This window comes from Centrocercus urophasianus, unplaced genomic scaffold, assembly GCF_019232065.1.
Source record: "Centrocercus urophasianus isolate 14NV4802_14NV808 unplaced genomic scaffold, USGS_Curo_1.0 seq_47, whole genome shotgun sequence".
Classification (NCBI taxonomy): Eukaryota; Metazoa; Chordata; class Aves; order Galliformes; family Phasianidae; genus Centrocercus; species Centrocercus urophasianus.
Window position 1 is genome coordinate 2,365,999 of NW_024885055.1, and position 17,598 is coordinate 2,383,596.

At 43.3% G+C, this 17,598-nt stretch overlaps 1 protein-coding gene across 3 annotated transcripts in view; it reads right to left on the minus strand.

Moving 5' to 3' along the window:
* LOC122168862 (transient receptor potential cation channel subfamily C member 4 associated protein) overlaps window positions 1-17,598 on the minus strand; it is a 31,266-nt gene that overhangs the window by 3,389 nt on the left and 10,279 nt on the right. For all 3 annotated transcript variants that reach the window (XM_042834503.1, XM_042834506.1, XM_042834504.1), the window contains exons 5-18: window positions 16,764-16,819; window positions 15,368-15,496; window positions 14,075-14,276; window positions 11,843-12,031; window positions 10,056-10,198; window positions 7,435-7,566; window positions 6,846-6,904; window positions 4,481-4,582; window positions 3,063-3,146; window positions 2,629-2,719; window positions 2,152-2,292; window positions 960-1,068; window positions 651-763; window positions 258-464 (exon numbers count right to left, since the gene is read on the minus strand). In XM_042834503.1, the coding sequence (XP_042690437.1) occupies window positions 258-464; window positions 651-763; window positions 960-1,068; window positions 2,152-2,292; window positions 2,629-2,719; window positions 3,063-3,146; window positions 4,481-4,582; window positions 6,846-6,904; window positions 7,435-7,566; window positions 10,056-10,198; window positions 11,843-12,031; window positions 14,075-14,276; window positions 15,368-15,496; window positions 16,764-16,819 (1,757 nt within the window). The remainder of the gene's footprint in view (window positions 1-257; window positions 465-650; window positions 764-959; window positions 1,069-2,151; window positions 2,293-2,628; window positions 2,720-3,062; window positions 3,147-4,480; window positions 4,583-6,845; window positions 6,905-7,434; window positions 7,567-10,055; window positions 10,199-11,842; window positions 12,032-14,074; window positions 14,277-15,367; window positions 15,497-16,763; window positions 16,820-17,598) is intronic.

Below are 17,598 nucleotides of genomic sequence, written 5' to 3' on the forward strand. Positions count from 1 at the left end.
CAGACAGCAGCCCAAGACACAGCACGTACATGCATGCAAGCACAGCACCCTGAAACACAGCGTGGCAGACAACTCTGCTCTCAGCAGCATCTCCTGTCTGCAGCTCAAGAGACCACGGAAGCATCAACGCAAACCGTGGCACGAGCTGCAACACAATGGCTGGCCTGCAGGACCCAGGGCACGCAGCCAGCCCCGCTCCTGCCAGGCTGTCAGACACTGCTGTAGTTGATTCTGGCTACAGTCACAGGTCCACGTACATTTTCTAAGCAGGTGCTGTCTTTATCCTTGTTGAGGTAATGCTGCTGCCAGAATCGCAGAAGACTGTGGAAGTTGTTCAGGATGAAGCCTGGATATTTTTCTGTGTATTCCATCTGTTGCAAAGTGCGCAGATAAAACGGTAGCTTTTCTTTCCTTCGGGCCAGCATTAGGATAACTAAACTCGTGTTCAAACAACTGACATTTTCCTAGAAATAAAAACAACACAAGAATTGATATCTTGGCTGCGTACACGTCCTCACAGCACCTGGAGGAAGTGCTCCCATTTGTATCAGGAAAGAAGGGACACGGATCTCCTCAAGCAAAGCCAGGTTCCTCCCTGCTCCCAGCCCAGCACCAGCGAGATAACAAGAAAGTTACTGCCAGCTCTTTACCTGTGTAAGTGTCTGTACATGAATAATATTAATGAGACGGAAAAGAAAGGACATCCTCATGGACATCTGGGACATGTATGTTAACAGGCGGCACTCTGACAGGACTTCTGCAACTGCAGCAAGAGGAAAAAGACACTCATCAGGTGCTTGAAGTTCAGACACGCTGATCACACACCACAGCAGTAAGAGCTAGAGGTTAGGCTGTAGGAACAAACGTGCTTGGCAACGTTTCTGTCTGATACTAAGATCTGTGGAAGTCTAGGCTTACAACAACCACCATCACAATCAAGCCCATCTCTTGTCCTTTACCTTTAGCATCAGACTGATTCTCAAATCGGTCCAGGGACAGCGTGATGCAGCGAACCAGCATGTTGGAGTCAACCAAGGAACTGTTGATCTGGTTTAAAAATATCTGGAACTGAAGAGAAACAATTCAGCACTCCAGGAAACAAACAAACCAACAGAAGTTGTCCTGCTTGGGCACACACAGATGAGGTCACACAACAGCACTTCATACCCTTTTCAGAATGCGTAACAAAAGAATTACCTCACCAGTACATGGGAACTGTGAGCCTAAGAAGGAAGAGCTACAGAGTCGGGCAACAGCTGGGCAAACATCCAGGTTCTCAACACTGAACGAATGCAATTCTTGAAGGTTATCAGAAACCACCCTGTGTTCTGAGCACAAACACCTGAAGCATGCACAGCACCAGACAGGCATGCGCAGATGTGGACAGCTTCCTTTCCAAGGGGAGAGCCAGGTCCAGGCTAGGTTTGAATGCCAAAACACATCTGGTTATTTTCTTCTCACACAAACACACACACTCATTATTTGTGTTAACCCTGACAAGAATAAAAGGAGATGTATTTGCAAGGCCAGGATTGTACATCTCTGCTTCTATTCTCTAAGATCTGCCAGACCTGACAGCAACCAGAGGAGAACTGAAGTCACATAAGCAAGAATAGGAGGCAACTCAAAACCTCCCTGAGAGCTGTGCATAAAAGCACAAAATCCCTCTGCAAAAAGAGAACTGCCCATTCCTGATCTACAAGCACACCTCAGTTTTCTACGTAATCACATCAGGTGTGACTTCAAACACCTGCAAGTTCAAATAATATCAAAGAAAATATCTGACAGTGCAAAAAGGCACGTGGGTGTTTTTAAGCTGTCTCCATTAAGGATGCATTTACTTTTGTAGTGAAGCTCCAACGAAACTTTCTTTTTTTGGAGCTGACCTGAATGTTTGTAGCAGCAGATGAACCCAAACCACTGTGACTTCACACTAAGTGCTCGACCACCTCTGAGCCTGACCTTGGCCCTGCCCCATCACATACCTGTGTATGCAGCAACATGTGTGCTCACAAAGACATTTTGGCAGCTCGCTCTGCTTGTAGCACTGAGCTCCATGTTCAGACCAAAAGCAGCGAACAAATCGAGCTTCCAAGTGCTGCATTGGATTGTAAGAGGGTGTAAGCTGACCTGCTGGTGACAAATATTTACCTTCTCATCTGTGTTGATGTACTTGTTGAACCTCTTGAATGCATCAATATTGAATTTCATCAGTTCTCCCAGAAGGTCAAAGTAACTCTGAAGCACATCCCGTGATTTGCACTCACTGTCAACAATGCAGTAGAGAATATGCTGGAAAGGGAGGGAAACACGTTATTGTCACAGCTGAGCCCATGTTCTTTGGTTTGATCACTAATTTCAAACACTTTCCTGCATGTCCAGTTCTTAAATTTGAACCAAAGACAAAGATTCAGGAGTCTCCTCTATTAAACAGAATTCCCAGAGAAGCAATCTATAGAGTTGGCTGCCCCGTGCCTGGCTGCCTTAAGAAGTCACAAACGCTTTGCAAAACTTGTTCTGTTGCTACAGAGCAGAGTATTTAATGCTGTATTTTTACCCCCATCTGAATTCTTCACAGATAAATCCTCCTCAGTTGCTACACAGGCAGCTTGACAAGTAATTCATTACCTCCAGAAGTCCTCTCTTTAGCAGGAACATCTGGTCTGCATAGGAGGTGGTGCCTCGCAAGAAACTTTCAACTGCTCTTGCTTGCCAAAACCTGAGAAGCGAAAGAAAAGAAGTTTTAATTTTGGAATAAGGACAGGAATTCTATCACAACTACAATTGAAATTTCCTAACCAGTTTCATTCCAATCTGAAGCTGGAGAGATATCTGTAGATCCTGCAGAAAACCACTGCCTGTATGGGGATGAGGTCCAATGCAAGCTTTGGCACTCTCCCTCACCTGCACTGCCACTGTTAGCCAAGCACAACAAAGCCACATTATCTTCACAGCTTATGGTTTTTGAGCATTTTCAACTGCATTTTCACGTGAGCTGTATGAAAACAGAACAGCCTTCCGTTCAAGTCAGAACAGCACGCTGCAATGTAAAGCCAGCCTACCTGAAGGAGGATTCAGCTGGTTCCTTCTTCATGACCTGAAGCAGTCTGGTCAACAAACCTCTCTTTCCATCACAGACAAGACTCCTAAAACATGGGAAGAAATGACTGTGTGACTGGGAGGGCAAACACTGCGCCTTGTACAACTCTGAAGTGCTCCAAAAGATAAAGCCCACAGTATTCCACATGCATCTTGAAAATTCACTGACAGTTCTGCTACTGGCAGAGTTCTCAGTGGCTCTGGTAAACTGCAATACCTGCAACACGACTTAGGGATAAATCTTAGAAGAAAAAAACACTCCTTTTCTCCCAACATTTTAACAGCAGGATGGGTCAGAAGTTGGACAAGATGATCTGAGAGGTCTCTTCTAACCTTAATGATCCTAAGGCTCTACACGAAATAGCCTTCTGCATGTACTAATAAAACTATAGAGGTGAAAGGCCTGCAGCACTACTTGTACTAAGCAGCATCCTCAGTGGAGTATTTACCTACAGGAACCCTGGGCAGAAGCAATGCCTTGAACTCATGTATCAAGAAAGGCAGCACGGAAACAAAACACAAAGGATGGGAAAGAAACTAAGTTTATGCCAGAAACCAAACAATGTTGCACATCTGGCTACACAACCCACCTTAAAGAGGCAGAGCCTCTCACCACGCTCTTTCACTCACAACATCCTCAGCAGGTGCATTCATGCATCAACCTGGCCGTTCTCAGCAGCACCTCTGCTGGACAATCAAGTCTGTTCACCAAACCCTTGTGGGAAGCAGCTTCCCTGGCATTCTAGGAGCACTCTGACAATCAACCCTGGGAGTTCATCAAGTTTACGTATGTTTGTATATCAGAGTTCAATAAAAGACCTCGTTAAAGCAAACCAGCAAATCTAACAAATCTTCAACTGTAGCACTAGAGATTCTGCAAGCAGTTTAACATATTAATCTGATCAAGCTTATTCTCGTTTTCAGCCAGTCTGAAATACAGAATTCAGGCAGGCACCTTCAGAAACGTTTTTGCAGCCCACAGATTGACACTGTGCACAAACTGCTCCTGAATCTGAAAACTAAGATCTATCAGCAGCAGCAATTGATGCATCAGAGGGACCCCAGCTTAACTCCCAGCTGTGTCTGCAAGGCCAGCAGTGAGAAAAGCCTAACGTGCAGCCAAGCTGAGAACTTTAAGTTTGGGCTCTGAAATCAAAACCCTCATTGTAAGTTGCTGCTGTTTTTAAAGAGAGCACGAGCACACCACGTTTGCTAATGACCACAAACAGCACACAAAGCTGGACGCCTCCTGCTGAGAACTGTGACTGAAATCAAAGCAAATGTGGTGGACCTCAAACAAAACAGGCGACATCAAATTCCCAGTGCAAGTGCTTGCAGAATGCTAGCAGCTGCTGTCCTTGAACCCTCTGTCCCTACTCACCTGTCTGTGTTGACAACTGCATCAACTTCAGGGATGTTGGCTTTATGGGAGATTGCACTCAGCTCATTGAGTTCTTGGCTGTTTAACAGGAGATATTTGTTCCTAAAACAAGACAATTGGGGAGCAGGGGAGAAAAACGTGATGAATCCATGCGAGTGGCAAGCAAACATGCAATTCTATGGGACGTAATGCCACAGGCCTCTGAGGGCTGCAGAACAAGGCACTCAGTCTTCACTCTCCATCTCTCACAGCCTCCACCACAGCTCACTCCCACTCTAAGCCCACCAGCTGCTGTTTTCTCAGTGGTCCCTCACAGCTTTCAGCACCAAGCAGCCCTGAGATGCCTGTTCTGTGCTGTTCATCATCGTATGGAGAGTTTTACAAATATTTGCTTCCAGATGGCTTTTGAAAATCTCAGCAACAGTTTGATGGATTTCTGCAGTCATAAATAGTAAATTTTTTTCACAGCTTCCCACAGTTTTTCTCCTCCAAATAATGACTATGCTGCTTATCAGTAATTAGCCTCAATTGGAAAGCAGCAACTGCAGCAATACTCAGTCTTCCTGGTATTTTAAACACTCTGGAATTATTTAAAGGCTTCATACAACACAAAAAAAACAGGAATGGATATTAGAAGGAGGAATTTGCATAAATGCTTTATCAAATAGTGGTTTTTTTCTTAATGAAAGCCACTGAGTTCCTCTGTGAAGAGTTGTGCAGAACAAGTCTGACAATGCAGAAATGGACTCCAGAGGCTCCCACTGCCAACTCCCCAGCTCCAGCACGTTCTCCACTTCAAATTCATCAGTAACAGACAACAAAGTGGTACTGTCAAGAAACACAGAGTACAGGATGCAGCCGTGGGTGTGTGCAAAGGGAACCTATTAAATCACAGCAATTATGAAGAAAATAAGTTATTAGACCAGAAAGGTGGCAGGGATGCCCTCTTGCTTCGAACGCTATCTTCCAGATTAGTGCCCAATGAACTGCCATGTGAAGCTTCTTTTGACCTGCATCAACAGGTTTCTGCAATGAAAATACAGCCTCTCTCTCCATGCACAAACAGTTTCTGCAAGTTCAGTTTATTTGCCATTTTACTGCAGTCAGTATCAGGATATAAATACTTCCTCCCATTGTGTCCTCAGCTAACTCCTCTCAACTGTGATTTCATAGAGTTCAGGCCACTGCTTGTTTAAAAACCCTGGGCAGATTCCACACATACCATCTGCTCAAATGCTACAGACGAAAGCAGCTTTCTGCCTAAACAAGTCTGAGATCTTTGTAGCAGCTACTTAAGTAACATCATCATCCAGAGAGATTTTACTGGAAAACCTGGAGCGATTCCTCAGCAAGCAATGCCTCAATGGAGGATCTGTTCCTCTTAAGCTTTGAAGAAGTTCAACAAATCCCTGGTTCTTACAGCTAATATTGCCAAATCAACAAGATTGCCACTTCCAGCACACATATATAACAAGTTCAATGGTACCAGATAAAACCTACACACAAAATACCATTGCTGGTTGTAAATAAGAGCAGCGAGGCAGCAGGTGTAGATGTGCATCTTTAGAGCAACATGCCTCAATGCAGAAGTTTGTATGGAACATGGAACCATCTTGTAGGGGTGAATGAGAGCAAAAGCACACTGACAGCACACAAGATGCCATTTTTCAAGTCAAACTAGACCAACAATTATCTCTGTATAAGAGAAGGAATATCTCCTGGGTAAACCTAAATTAAAAACCTGTACCATCCCATAACTACTCCAGCAGAACCAACCTTCATAAGCATGCCTTCTGAACAGAAGCAAACAGAAGCTTTCCTCCCATTTCTAGACCAGCTTCCTGATGACTAGCTTACAATTAATTTTCCCCTAGCATTTTCTGATCAAGTTTAACCAGGTCTTCTCCATTGCTGGTGTTTAGATGGCAGCAACATCTTCCCAGCATTTTGACAGCAAGCATCCTGTCTTTCACCCTGATGTTTTAACAGACCTATGTTCACTCACAGGGAAAACATCTGATGTGAGCACACTGCCTCACTACTGAGTCTCAGAAAAAAGACAGGAACAGCACCACCAAGGCTGCAACCTTATTTCTGCAGCCAGCAGTGGTTGCTCATCACAGCGTTTCGGTCCACTTCAACATCAAGCAAAATGGGTTAGTTTTAATCATCATCAATCCTGCCCAGAACACAGCCCTCTTCTTTTTGCATCAGGAGCTTAAACACAAACATCTGAATAGATGTTTAAGGACAGCACAATATTCCATTCACACAGAGCCTGCACCATGGCCAGGACACCTGCTGTAACTGCAACCAGGCAAACAATACCACGGAGCCACAACGCACCACAGCTTTTCATACTCACTCGTGGTGATCACTAAAGCTCTGAAGAAGCCTCAGGAACTGTATCTTTAAAGTGATATCCTACAAAGAGGAAAGAAACATCAACAGAACTGCTTCAGTATTTTTTTGGACATCATTAGTCACACTGACACAAAACAGCTGAAATGGAAACCTACCCAAATCAAACCCATTTGGACAGCAGAGCAAATGATCTGCATAAATAGGGAAGGCTGCACTTCTCAGGCTTCCCAAAAACAAAACAGAACTGAAGGCTTCCAGCAAGACAATGCATGTAACAGTTAATTCCTTGCTAGACCCATCAGCAATTATTTCATCTTCTCCTAGCTTTGGCCTCCAGGAACCACAGAATGAACATCTTCTGAGTTTCCAATACAGAAGAGAGGGGAGAAGCCAAACTGCCCTCTGATAAATGCTGCAGTACACCACAGATGAAGACTTCAGTGAAAACAATGATTTGAAGAACCAGAAAACTCGAGTCCTACTGCGTTTCACCCAGCTTATTACACAGGCATTGCTTTACTCAATACAATGTCTCAGAACTGTATGATAAATAACATCAAAATCTGCACAGAACTTAAAAAGTTACTCACTGGGCTACAGTCACAATTTTGATTGTGTCCATGCAGAACAAGAGCAGATGCTGAATGCTTCCTCCAGATCAGTTTGTCAAACAAATTATTGAGGCCAGGAATAAGTTTGAACTCTGCTATCATTTTGTGAACCTGGAAAAGAAGACAAGGAAGGAACCTCATATACAGATACAACACAGCACAGAAAACACATCATACTGACAAGAGAAGAAGGAAATGCTTTGCCAAACAGCAAGTGTGTGCAGTAACACAGATATTCAGCATGGTGTGCTGTCTGGTGTGCACAGGCAGAACACACTTTGGGAAAAAGCAGGGATTTGAATTAATCACTGTTTGGACACTGGGAGATCGCTTGCAACCCACTGAAAATACATCCATATATATGACTTCTGTGTCACAACACTAAGCTGCATACATGCTGCTGCCAGTCCCCTCTGAGCATCCTCTGCCTTTCCAGTTCACACAGCTGGAGCTGAGGTTGCCCTCTGAAGACAACAGGAAGTATGGATACAGATTTTGCTCACACAATCTGTAGAGCAGTGGGCAGCTTTCCATATGATCACACTGCAGGTCACACTGTGGTGCCCCACACCCACTGTCTGAAACAAACTGCAGTTACTCATGTAAACCAGTAACTGCGGTGTGAACAGCTGCTAAATAACTACAGTGCAAGCTCTGATACTTTTTGATGTAAGCAACCTGGACAATGATGAGGAGGAGAAATACAAGGAGAGATCCTCAGCAGCTGCAGGCCTACGACAAGCAGTATCCCTTGATTCCTGTTGCAAAAGGGAATCACTCAGGACAGTGAAGCCCAACAAGCTGTAAGAATTAAGTGCTCCACACAGCAAAGACCTGTGCAGTTACCTGAACATTAAGTCAGATTGTGCCTGTGATAGGGATTGTAAGTAGCAGTACTTAAGCAGATCATTCCAGCTTTACTTCCTCAAATAGCATTAAAGCCAGTGCTGTTTTACAGGTGTTCTTGTCAGCAGCACAGCTAATGGGCTTTCTGCATTCCTTTTGGCTGGAGCCACAGACTCTTCCATCGACCTGGAAATTGCATTCCCACTTTGGGAACCTCTGCATCACCTCACAGGAAGCATGCAGCTCCTTCCCACCTCACCCAAACCACCCCAACAGACTGCAAGGCTCAGAGTCCCTCTGTGCTCCCTTACCCGAGGGCATTTTCAAATACCTTGACCAAGTCACAAGCACCCAGCAGAAGCAGCTCTGAGGAATCTGGACAAAGCATTCCCTGCAGCCTGTCTTTTGGCAGCCAGCACAGCACAGATACAACAGGGTGAGCGCAAGCGTGGGAGCTGCCTGCAGGAGCCTGGGCCCAGCTGTGGGAGGAGCTTCTGTGCTTTAGCTCAGGAACCTGCTCCTTTCCACGCCAGCATAACTGCTCATCCCAAGCGACACCTTCCTGATTTGAAATGCATTTGGTTTACTTTCAGTTTGCTGACCTTTTCCCTGACAGACCTCAGCAGGACGAAGCTCCCAAATGACAGCCACTGCCCCTCAGAACCAAACTCACTGCAACTGCTCAATCCAGAGATGCCAAGACAATCCTTGTTCTACACTCATCCTTCAAACTCCTTTGACTTTCCCTGGCGCCTCCCAGCCTCACACAAACTGCTCTGCTGCTTTCTCACCACTAAAACTGTTTGGAGTTTCTGCTGCATGCAGTTTGGCTCTCTGTAGCAGAAGCGTAAGAGCTGACTGCTTGTCACAATCGGAACATGCAAGACATGCAACAATTCAAATCCAGCCCTGCACAATCTCCTGAGAAAAAGAAACCACAAGCCAGTTTTACCCCAAGACTTCCAATGAGGGCAGAGGAAGAGTAAGGGGTTTTTCTAGCAAATAAAAACCAGAGTCAGCTTCAAAGCAAACTACTTCAGCAGCATGCTTCCCTGGTTATTATTATATAGAATTTCTTTCTAACACAGAGCATCCCTTTGTAGGGTCACAGTGAACATTTTGCAGAACTGTACTACAAATACACTTCTACTTTAAATTCAAATTAATATGTTTAAGGGATTGTCTATGACAAGTATTTATGACTCCTACAGGGTAGGAAGGTTACTGGCAAAGAACAAACTGCACATGATAAATGTGCTCAAGCAACAGCCCCCAGCACAGCTAGCTCCTGCTGAATACTACAGCCCTTCAAGGACGCAAAAAAACCCCTGGATTCTCCCAGTTTTCAGGGCATCCCAATACCCTGCTATTCCAAGCTGCCCAGCTAAGATGAGGAGATTGTCAGTACTGCAAATCTGTGAAACCTGCACCAACAGATTGCTTCCTCTTTCCCCTCCTCAGTATGCTTTCAACATGTTTAAAACCCAACTACAGCCATGCTGTGGTGATAGGTTCTCCAGAAGTTACATAGGATAAGTAATTTGTTCCCTATTTTTCATTTCAAATGCAAGAAACGCAAATGGAACAACAAACAGGACTGCTGTGAAGCACCTAGAGCTGACAAAACTGAAGTACATCATCTCAGCTTTATACCTTGAGTGTCCCTTCATGTTTCTGTGTCCATGACCTAATTTATGAGTGCTTCAGTCTGAAGGGATATCAACTTCTGCATGTAACCATCCACAAATACTCACCTGATTCCTTTGTCTCCCCATGAGCAGCACACAGAGAACATACAACACCTCCAGTTTATACATGATCTCGTGCATGATCTTCATGGACTGTGGAAGCTGCGTCCGTGTCGAGGTGTTGGCCAAACCACTTTCATCAGAAGACTCTGAACAAGATGGCAAAGATGTGAGCCTGAGGCAGTTTCAACAGGAAAGGATTTGTTACAGTTACTGCTTTTACACTCAAACACAGATGTAAGACCAGCGTGCCTGCATGAATCCTCTTCTCAACTACAAGCAGTGGCATACAACAGAGCCAATTTGAACACAAGGGAAGGAGAAAAAGTACAGCTGAAATTTTAGAAGAGATAAAAGTCTGCCTTCTTAAAATCTAATTTTTTCATAAGCTAAATGACATCGTATACATTAAAATAAGCAAGATCAACTAATATGAGTTAGTATACCACTGAATCAGAAAGAACATGAAAGAAAAGGTAATGAAAATAGGGGCGAGAGCATCAGTAACATTTACTATTAATCTACTTGCATTTTGTACCTCAATACCATTATATACTTAGGACACAGTTAAGCCATTTTCATGTCCTGCTATACTGCTAAAAGCAGAAACTGGATGCCACAATTTCAAGTGGAAAACACAGAAGCTGTGAGTGACACAGATGAAGTAAACAAGGACAGTGAATCCTGCAGACTGCAGTTAAAAAGGAATGAGGTCTTCATAACATTCATAACTAAGCTGCAAACCAGCCTGCTAGAGGACAGCGCGAGTGCTTTTTGAAGCCATGTGAAGAAACATTCAGTAGACAAGAACATGGAAGAAGGAAAGCATCAAAAGCTAAAAAGCACAGACAGCACCTTTGACTCATACATCCCTAAGCCACAAGTCAGTGAAGACTGAGCCAGTATTCTGGGAAAGTACGTCTAGCTTTGCCTGCTAACTGATGCTGTGGGTCAAGAGCTGCAGCTGAGCACGTTTATGCATACCTCATCAAAATCACTCCCTGAATCTCATTTCAGACTACAGAGCAGTCCCAGTTTGCACCAAAGGTGTGCATGAAGGTATGTACAAGATGCTGTTGGAACATTTGCACCCTTCTCTTGTGTATTTCTCAGGACTGTTAATAATTTCTACAAAATTAACAAAGCCGGGTTGTGGCGAAAGCCTCTAAGGCTAAGCTTCCTAAATACAAAGGCAAATACTGAGGTACTAAAAACTGGAAATAACTCTAATCTCGTTATTTAGTGCTCTGAGATAAATAAGACATACCTTGCATTTTTGTAACACTGAAAAAACAAACCAGGCCCTCATTTCATAGCTTTCTCTTAAGGTTGCATTGACACTTCTGAACAGCCCCCTGGAAGAAGCTCCCCCACCAACAACCCCATCTTGCTGGAACTACCCCTCCTTCTGAAAGAGGGGGTTGCCTGCTTCCTGTGAAGCATATGGAATGAATTCCATTTGCATGAGTTTTAGAGCAAACCCTGGTAAAGTCACTTACCCCACTTATCAGACACGTTCTTGAGGGAGTTTAGTTACAAGAGTGTATAGGATTACAAATAAACTGTGTGAAAAAGAGTATTTTTTTTCCCTTTCACTAACTTGAGCTCATGAATACTAAATCAGTGCTACTCAAGAACAAAACAGGAGTCAGACCTAAATGCTGATATTTCAGTATTTCATGCAAGAAGAACAGAATTGGTACTATTTGAAAGGAAAGGCACCAGATGACAAACACTGAAGATGACAAAATACGCATTAGCTAGTGGTGGCTAGAGGAATGCAGGCCAGATACCTGTACTGCTCTGCTCTGCCTCTTCATTTGCCACTCTCATCAATGCATCAAGGACGAGGGCATTGTCCAGCCAGGTGTACCACTCTTCTAGCTCCTGCAGGAAGCTGGAGGTGCCTGTTGTTTCAGATACCTTCCGTGTTGCCAGTTTGCATAATCGTTCAATGAAACCTGGTATATTCAGAAGTGTAGCTGGAAAAGAAAAATTGCTTTGTGGTGATTCAAGATCAGCAATACAACAGTTGTCAAGTTACCACCAAGTACCAAAACATCTGCATTAGTAATATGGAGGAGTACAGAGAAACATATTTCACCTAGTTGAAAAGATCCAAAGATTGAAGACAGATTGCACTCTCCTGTTAAGAACTGGAAGACAGCATTCATACCCAAGGCATAATTCAGCACTGACCTGGTTTATATAAGACTTACAGTGGATAAAAAGTAGCTCTACCCTACTCTGACTGTTTCTTCCTGGTCAATTCCCTTTTGCCAGCACTGCTGCTTTCCAACCCATAGAGAGACAGTATCAAGAAATTAATCTGGCTGAAAAATAAGCAGAAAGAAATAAAGCAGCAGCCCTTGCAAGGGCCAGCTCTGCCTCCCCATTCCTCTGCACGATGCCACCTCCAACGTTTTACCTCCTGCAGTCCTTTGCCTCAGAGCAAACTGAACCAACTCAGTTCAGTAGCTGGTTGGAAAAGGCTTCATTTTTTATGTGTTAGTTTCCTGAGCTGGTTCAGCACAGAGCAGAATGGGAGGGGAGCACACAACATCTGCCCCAAGTTGGAGGATTATAATCACTGTAGAACTGCACTCTTAGAAAGAGCAATGAGTCCAAGGCCAGAAGTCACTGATCTGTGAAATCTCTGGGGAAGGGCTTGGAAGGTGTCAGCAGGCACATTTTGTCCCACTGTTTTCAAAGAATCATAATTGCAGGACCTGTTCATTACAGACATATGTCTAAGTCTTTGCATTTGCAGATAAAGCATAAAACACAAAGATTTAACCATCAACACTATGCTAAGAGCTGTGATTCTGCCCACTGCTACCATCTTGAAAAGAATAAACTCCCTGATAAAAGTTTTAAAATTACATCTGCTTTGTAATCTTAGGCACAGTTGTGACTGTGCAAACAAGAAATGGTTAGTTAAACATTTGCTTGGGTAAACTCAGCTCTGCAGGATCCAAGCTTATTGTTTAAATAATTTAAATTAATCTTTGCACCCACACCAACATACGTCCACTGCTGTTTACAAGCAAGCTCTGGTGATCACAGGGCAGAAGACAATACCCTCCTCTAAAGCTTCTCAGCTTCTGCCTGCCATATTATGCTCTCCATCTCTCACTCTGTGCTCCAGGTCAGGCAGTAGTTACAAACAGAGCTCTATCACTAATGGCTAATGTGGAATACAGATATACAGATGAGAGAAACAGCTCCAAGCTCCCCCCAAACCTCCCCTTTATTTTATTTTATTTTTTTTTTGGAGTCCTGAGGTGGCCTGACATAAGCCTACAGAAATGCCTGCCTCAGAAGCTCTTCAGTATATGAATAGCTGAAAACAGCAGATTCCATCTTTGAGGGTATTTTAATTCAAATATCTAGTGTGAAAGGCTGAGTACGAATTCAGGACTTGTGCCTCCAAGCAAGGCTTCTGCATCTCTACACAGTAAAATGAGAAAATGGGCACTGTGTCCCAGGTTTAAGTTCAGATTACACCCACAGATCTCAAGGGCTGGTGTGGTAACTGTAGACAACGTGACTAACATCAAACACACTTTCCTTGTTGATAAAGACAGACATCCTGCTCATGACAGTGCCAGAGAAAAATCAGAGAAGGGACTGCTCTGAAAGCAGCAAAGCCTGTAGAGCTTCAGTTCAGGAATTAAGGAGGACATGAAATTAATGAGATGCTAAAGGAAAGGCCACAGAAACAACCAAGCAACAGAAAACAAATCCAATTATCTTAAGCCAATTCAGTTGATCAAAGAGGGCTAAAATGACAGAACTCAACTGATCTGATTACTGATCACATACAAAAGTGAAAGCTACCAAGTTTCATTAACTGCAAAGACCATTTCTAGGAGACTGTTCGAAGAAAGGAAATAAAGACAAACGCTTTTTAAGATGTATCACTCCCAGCATCTGCTAAAAACACACTACAGATCTGACATGGAGAAGAGTTAAATTTTAAATGGCTATCATTTTTCTGCATCTGTTCACAGCATAACAATTACCTTGATTAACTTCAGCTCGAGAAGGACCCAAGTTTTTTTTCTGCTGGGCATTTTTTGCAAGAAGTGTGTGCTTGTCATCACTTCCTGTATCGAGTTCAGAAATTGTGACTGCGAGGATCCTGCAGAAGTTCGCAAGCTGTTGCTGATCAAAACTGGACACAAGGTTTGCAAGATTGGGAATATCATCCAGTTGTATCATTTCCTGGAAGAGACAACAATCTGCTGAGCAAATCACACATGGTATTCAATAAGGGAACACATGGCGTGGCCTGAAAGTTTCATCTGCAGCTCCTCCCTGGTGGGATTTGTGCATCTCAATGTTAGTAAAGGAGAAGCAAACAGGCAATGACAAGTGAAGAGTTTGAAAACAGCTGTGCATCTGCAACAGGCATCACTTATGTTTATCAACTCCAGAAGGATACAAATGCATCCTTAAAGTCTTCAAAGAACCCATTCTTTAAGCATCTACATTGAATTGCGCCGACTTCTTCAAAATTGCTTAATAAACCACTGGCATTCACAAATCAAATTTCAAATTTGTTCTCTGCTTCTACCTGCAGTCTCTCGAAGGCTCACAGATGACAACTGACTCCTAGTTTGCTTTTCCCCCCATCTCCTTCATTAAAAGATACAGAAATGATGTTGAAACCATTTTCAGCATGAACTTTTATGTTCGGATGAACTAAGATAGTTTCCTTCCTAGGGAAGTACAATATCCTCAACTTCAGTCAGAAGACAAAAAGCAAAACCAGCAACAGCTACAAGGCCCTGACCCTCTCCACATTAACACACAAGGTACATTTCCTCAGGGTTACACTCCAGATGTTTTATTTGCACCACATCAAGGCACTAAGTTGCAATGACATCAGCAAGTATTTCAGTGCAGGCTCAAAAACCTATTTCATGCACAAGATCTCACTGCCCTCCCCCACTTCCTCACCATTCCCCCAGCCTGCAGCAAACAATCTCAGGTAATCTCAGAGACATGACAAAAACCATGGTAAGAGAGAAGCACAAGAAGTCTTCCAGATGTTAGCAGAAATAATCAATGTGTAATTAGAAGGAAAGGACTATCATCCTGTGCAAGTCATGCAAAGCCATTACAAGTAGCCACATACATAATTTGGCTTCTGTCTGAATTGTAATTAAAGACAATGTTGGTGTAAACAGCCATGCTTCAAACAAGCTACAAGAAGCAAGAATGCTTGCTATCCTAGAGTGCTGTTTTCAAAGAAAATGCTGTTTCCCCACTGGCCTGAAAAGCCACACAAGTACAAGAAACCAGCAACAAACCTTTTTTACTCCCAAGATATCCTCAATGAGCGTTGCAGTTTGTAGGAATGTCTTTTTGTTTGTCATCAGTGTAAACAGGAAGAGCACAAAGTCGTTTCTTTCTGCCAGTCGCCTCGTGACTCCCTCCGTCTAAAAAGGAGAAGCACCAACAGAGCCCGAGTCAGAACCCACCTTGCTGAGTCACACGTGGCACAGGCACGTACAGAACAGCTTCTCAGAGGCTGTGTTACAAAATACGCTGCTCCTGAGACCAGAAAGCACTGTGTTTATGGTGACCAAAAGCAATTCCAACCCTTGTTTGAAGTTAAAATGGGCTGTTCAAAAACTACAGACTCCAGGATGGGAGGCTTCATCTCAAAACAGAGTTGTTTACTTGCTTAAGCCAAGAGTAAACGCTGCATGCTTGGAAACACATCAGAGAGGCTCGCCTCTATTTTCCCATACAAATTATTGTCAGCTCCATTTTACAGTGTGCAAAATTCAGCCCTCAAATTCCTCCTAAACTGTCAGCATTGCTTTCAGAGCTTGAGCAACCAGAATCCAATGTCAGCCATAACAAACCTAGCAAAGAACAGAACAGTCATACTAAAGCATGCTACAGAATAACTTCTGGGGTCCCCACACACTTCATTACAGTTAGTTTTCGTGCTCTCAAACTGCTCAGTTTGCAAAAGTTGCATTAGCTTTGCTTTCAGAAAAATAAAACTAGTGTGAGTCAAGTGAAGTGTCATTCCCTCTGTTCTCCTTTCTGTACTCAGATACAGAGTACTCCAACTCTGGAGATAAAGCTGCTGTCTTTGGAAGAGCTCCAGCCCAGTAACCACGTTCTTGGTTTGTTTGGCTTTTTTCATTAAACAATGCTCCCTAGGTTATGGCATAATGAACTGTGTGATTAAGTAAACAATGCTGAGGATATTTCCTGTAAACATAATGAGAGGCATGCCCTTCTATAGCTGGCACTGATCTGCCATCCACTGGCGACTGAGCTGACATTTAGGATATGAAGAATTTGCACAATTGGACCTGAAGTGTTTGTCAGTAGTGTTACTGAACAAGATGCAACACAGCCTGGCCTACACTGTGGGCATCCATCCCCAGTTTCAAATTTTAGGCTTGAATGCATGACATTAGAGAGCTTGACACAGCTGTCTAATGGCAACACGGATACTCAAAGACCTAAACAAGTGACAATGTGCCTAAGAAAGCAAAATATTTGAATAATAATCCACAATACAGGATGGCTGTGTATCTAAAGGAACTGTAATGAAAAGCTTCAGAGTAAGTTCAAATTAAGCCTAAAAGGGTCTGTTATCTCGTCAAGTATAAAACAATCACATCATATAAAACACAACCTGTGCACTGCTCAGGCTAGAACACTTCTACAGCGATTACTTACACATATACATGTGTTGTACAGTATGCTTAAACAGTCCTTGATGAGGTCATCGCTTACTGCAAAGGAGAAAACAGACATTTGTGAGCTGTAAGCTGACAAACACTAACATCCAAAGCAGTGATAGAACACCATTGAAAAGACCAAGAATTTCAACCTAAGTGCTGGCTTACATCATACCTGCAAATGCTTGGAGAATAAAAAACAGAGGAAGAATCACTACCTACCCTGTTTGCTTGCTTTCTTCCACAACTACTATTCACCTCTGCCTTGGACTGCAGACGATAAGATGTACCTGAGCTCTAGTGCACAGCTTAGTCACATGCAGAAGTAAAGGATAGAGTGTAAGCAAGATTTCAAAAGGGGAAATGGAAATGAGAAATCAAAAGTCTGTCAGCTGAAAAACTGCTGACAGACCTTTAATTCCAGTTATTAAAGATGGAAAAAAAAAGTGCCTCTTCACGTGGTTTTCTTCATACAGCATCAGGAATTGTTAGAAAAACTTTCAATCTTATTGCTTCCAGCATTTCAATATTTAAGATGTATTTCAGATGTACAGGAGCTGCCTCAAGCTCAAGTCATTTCACCTTTGAAGTTCCCTGGCTGATGGGCATGGCACACAGCTTGACATTTCCTCAGAAGGGTTGCGTGGAACCAACAGAATCACAGACAACATAAATGAAAACACTAAATTCAAGCTGCTCCAGCAGGAAAGCTGCCCTGCAGCCACTGCTCCTCGTTAACAAATGCTCTTTACAACATTTTGGAAATTACTAGTCACTGTGTCTAGGTTAGGAAAGCAGCATACCTTTCATTAGCTTACAATCCATACAAATGC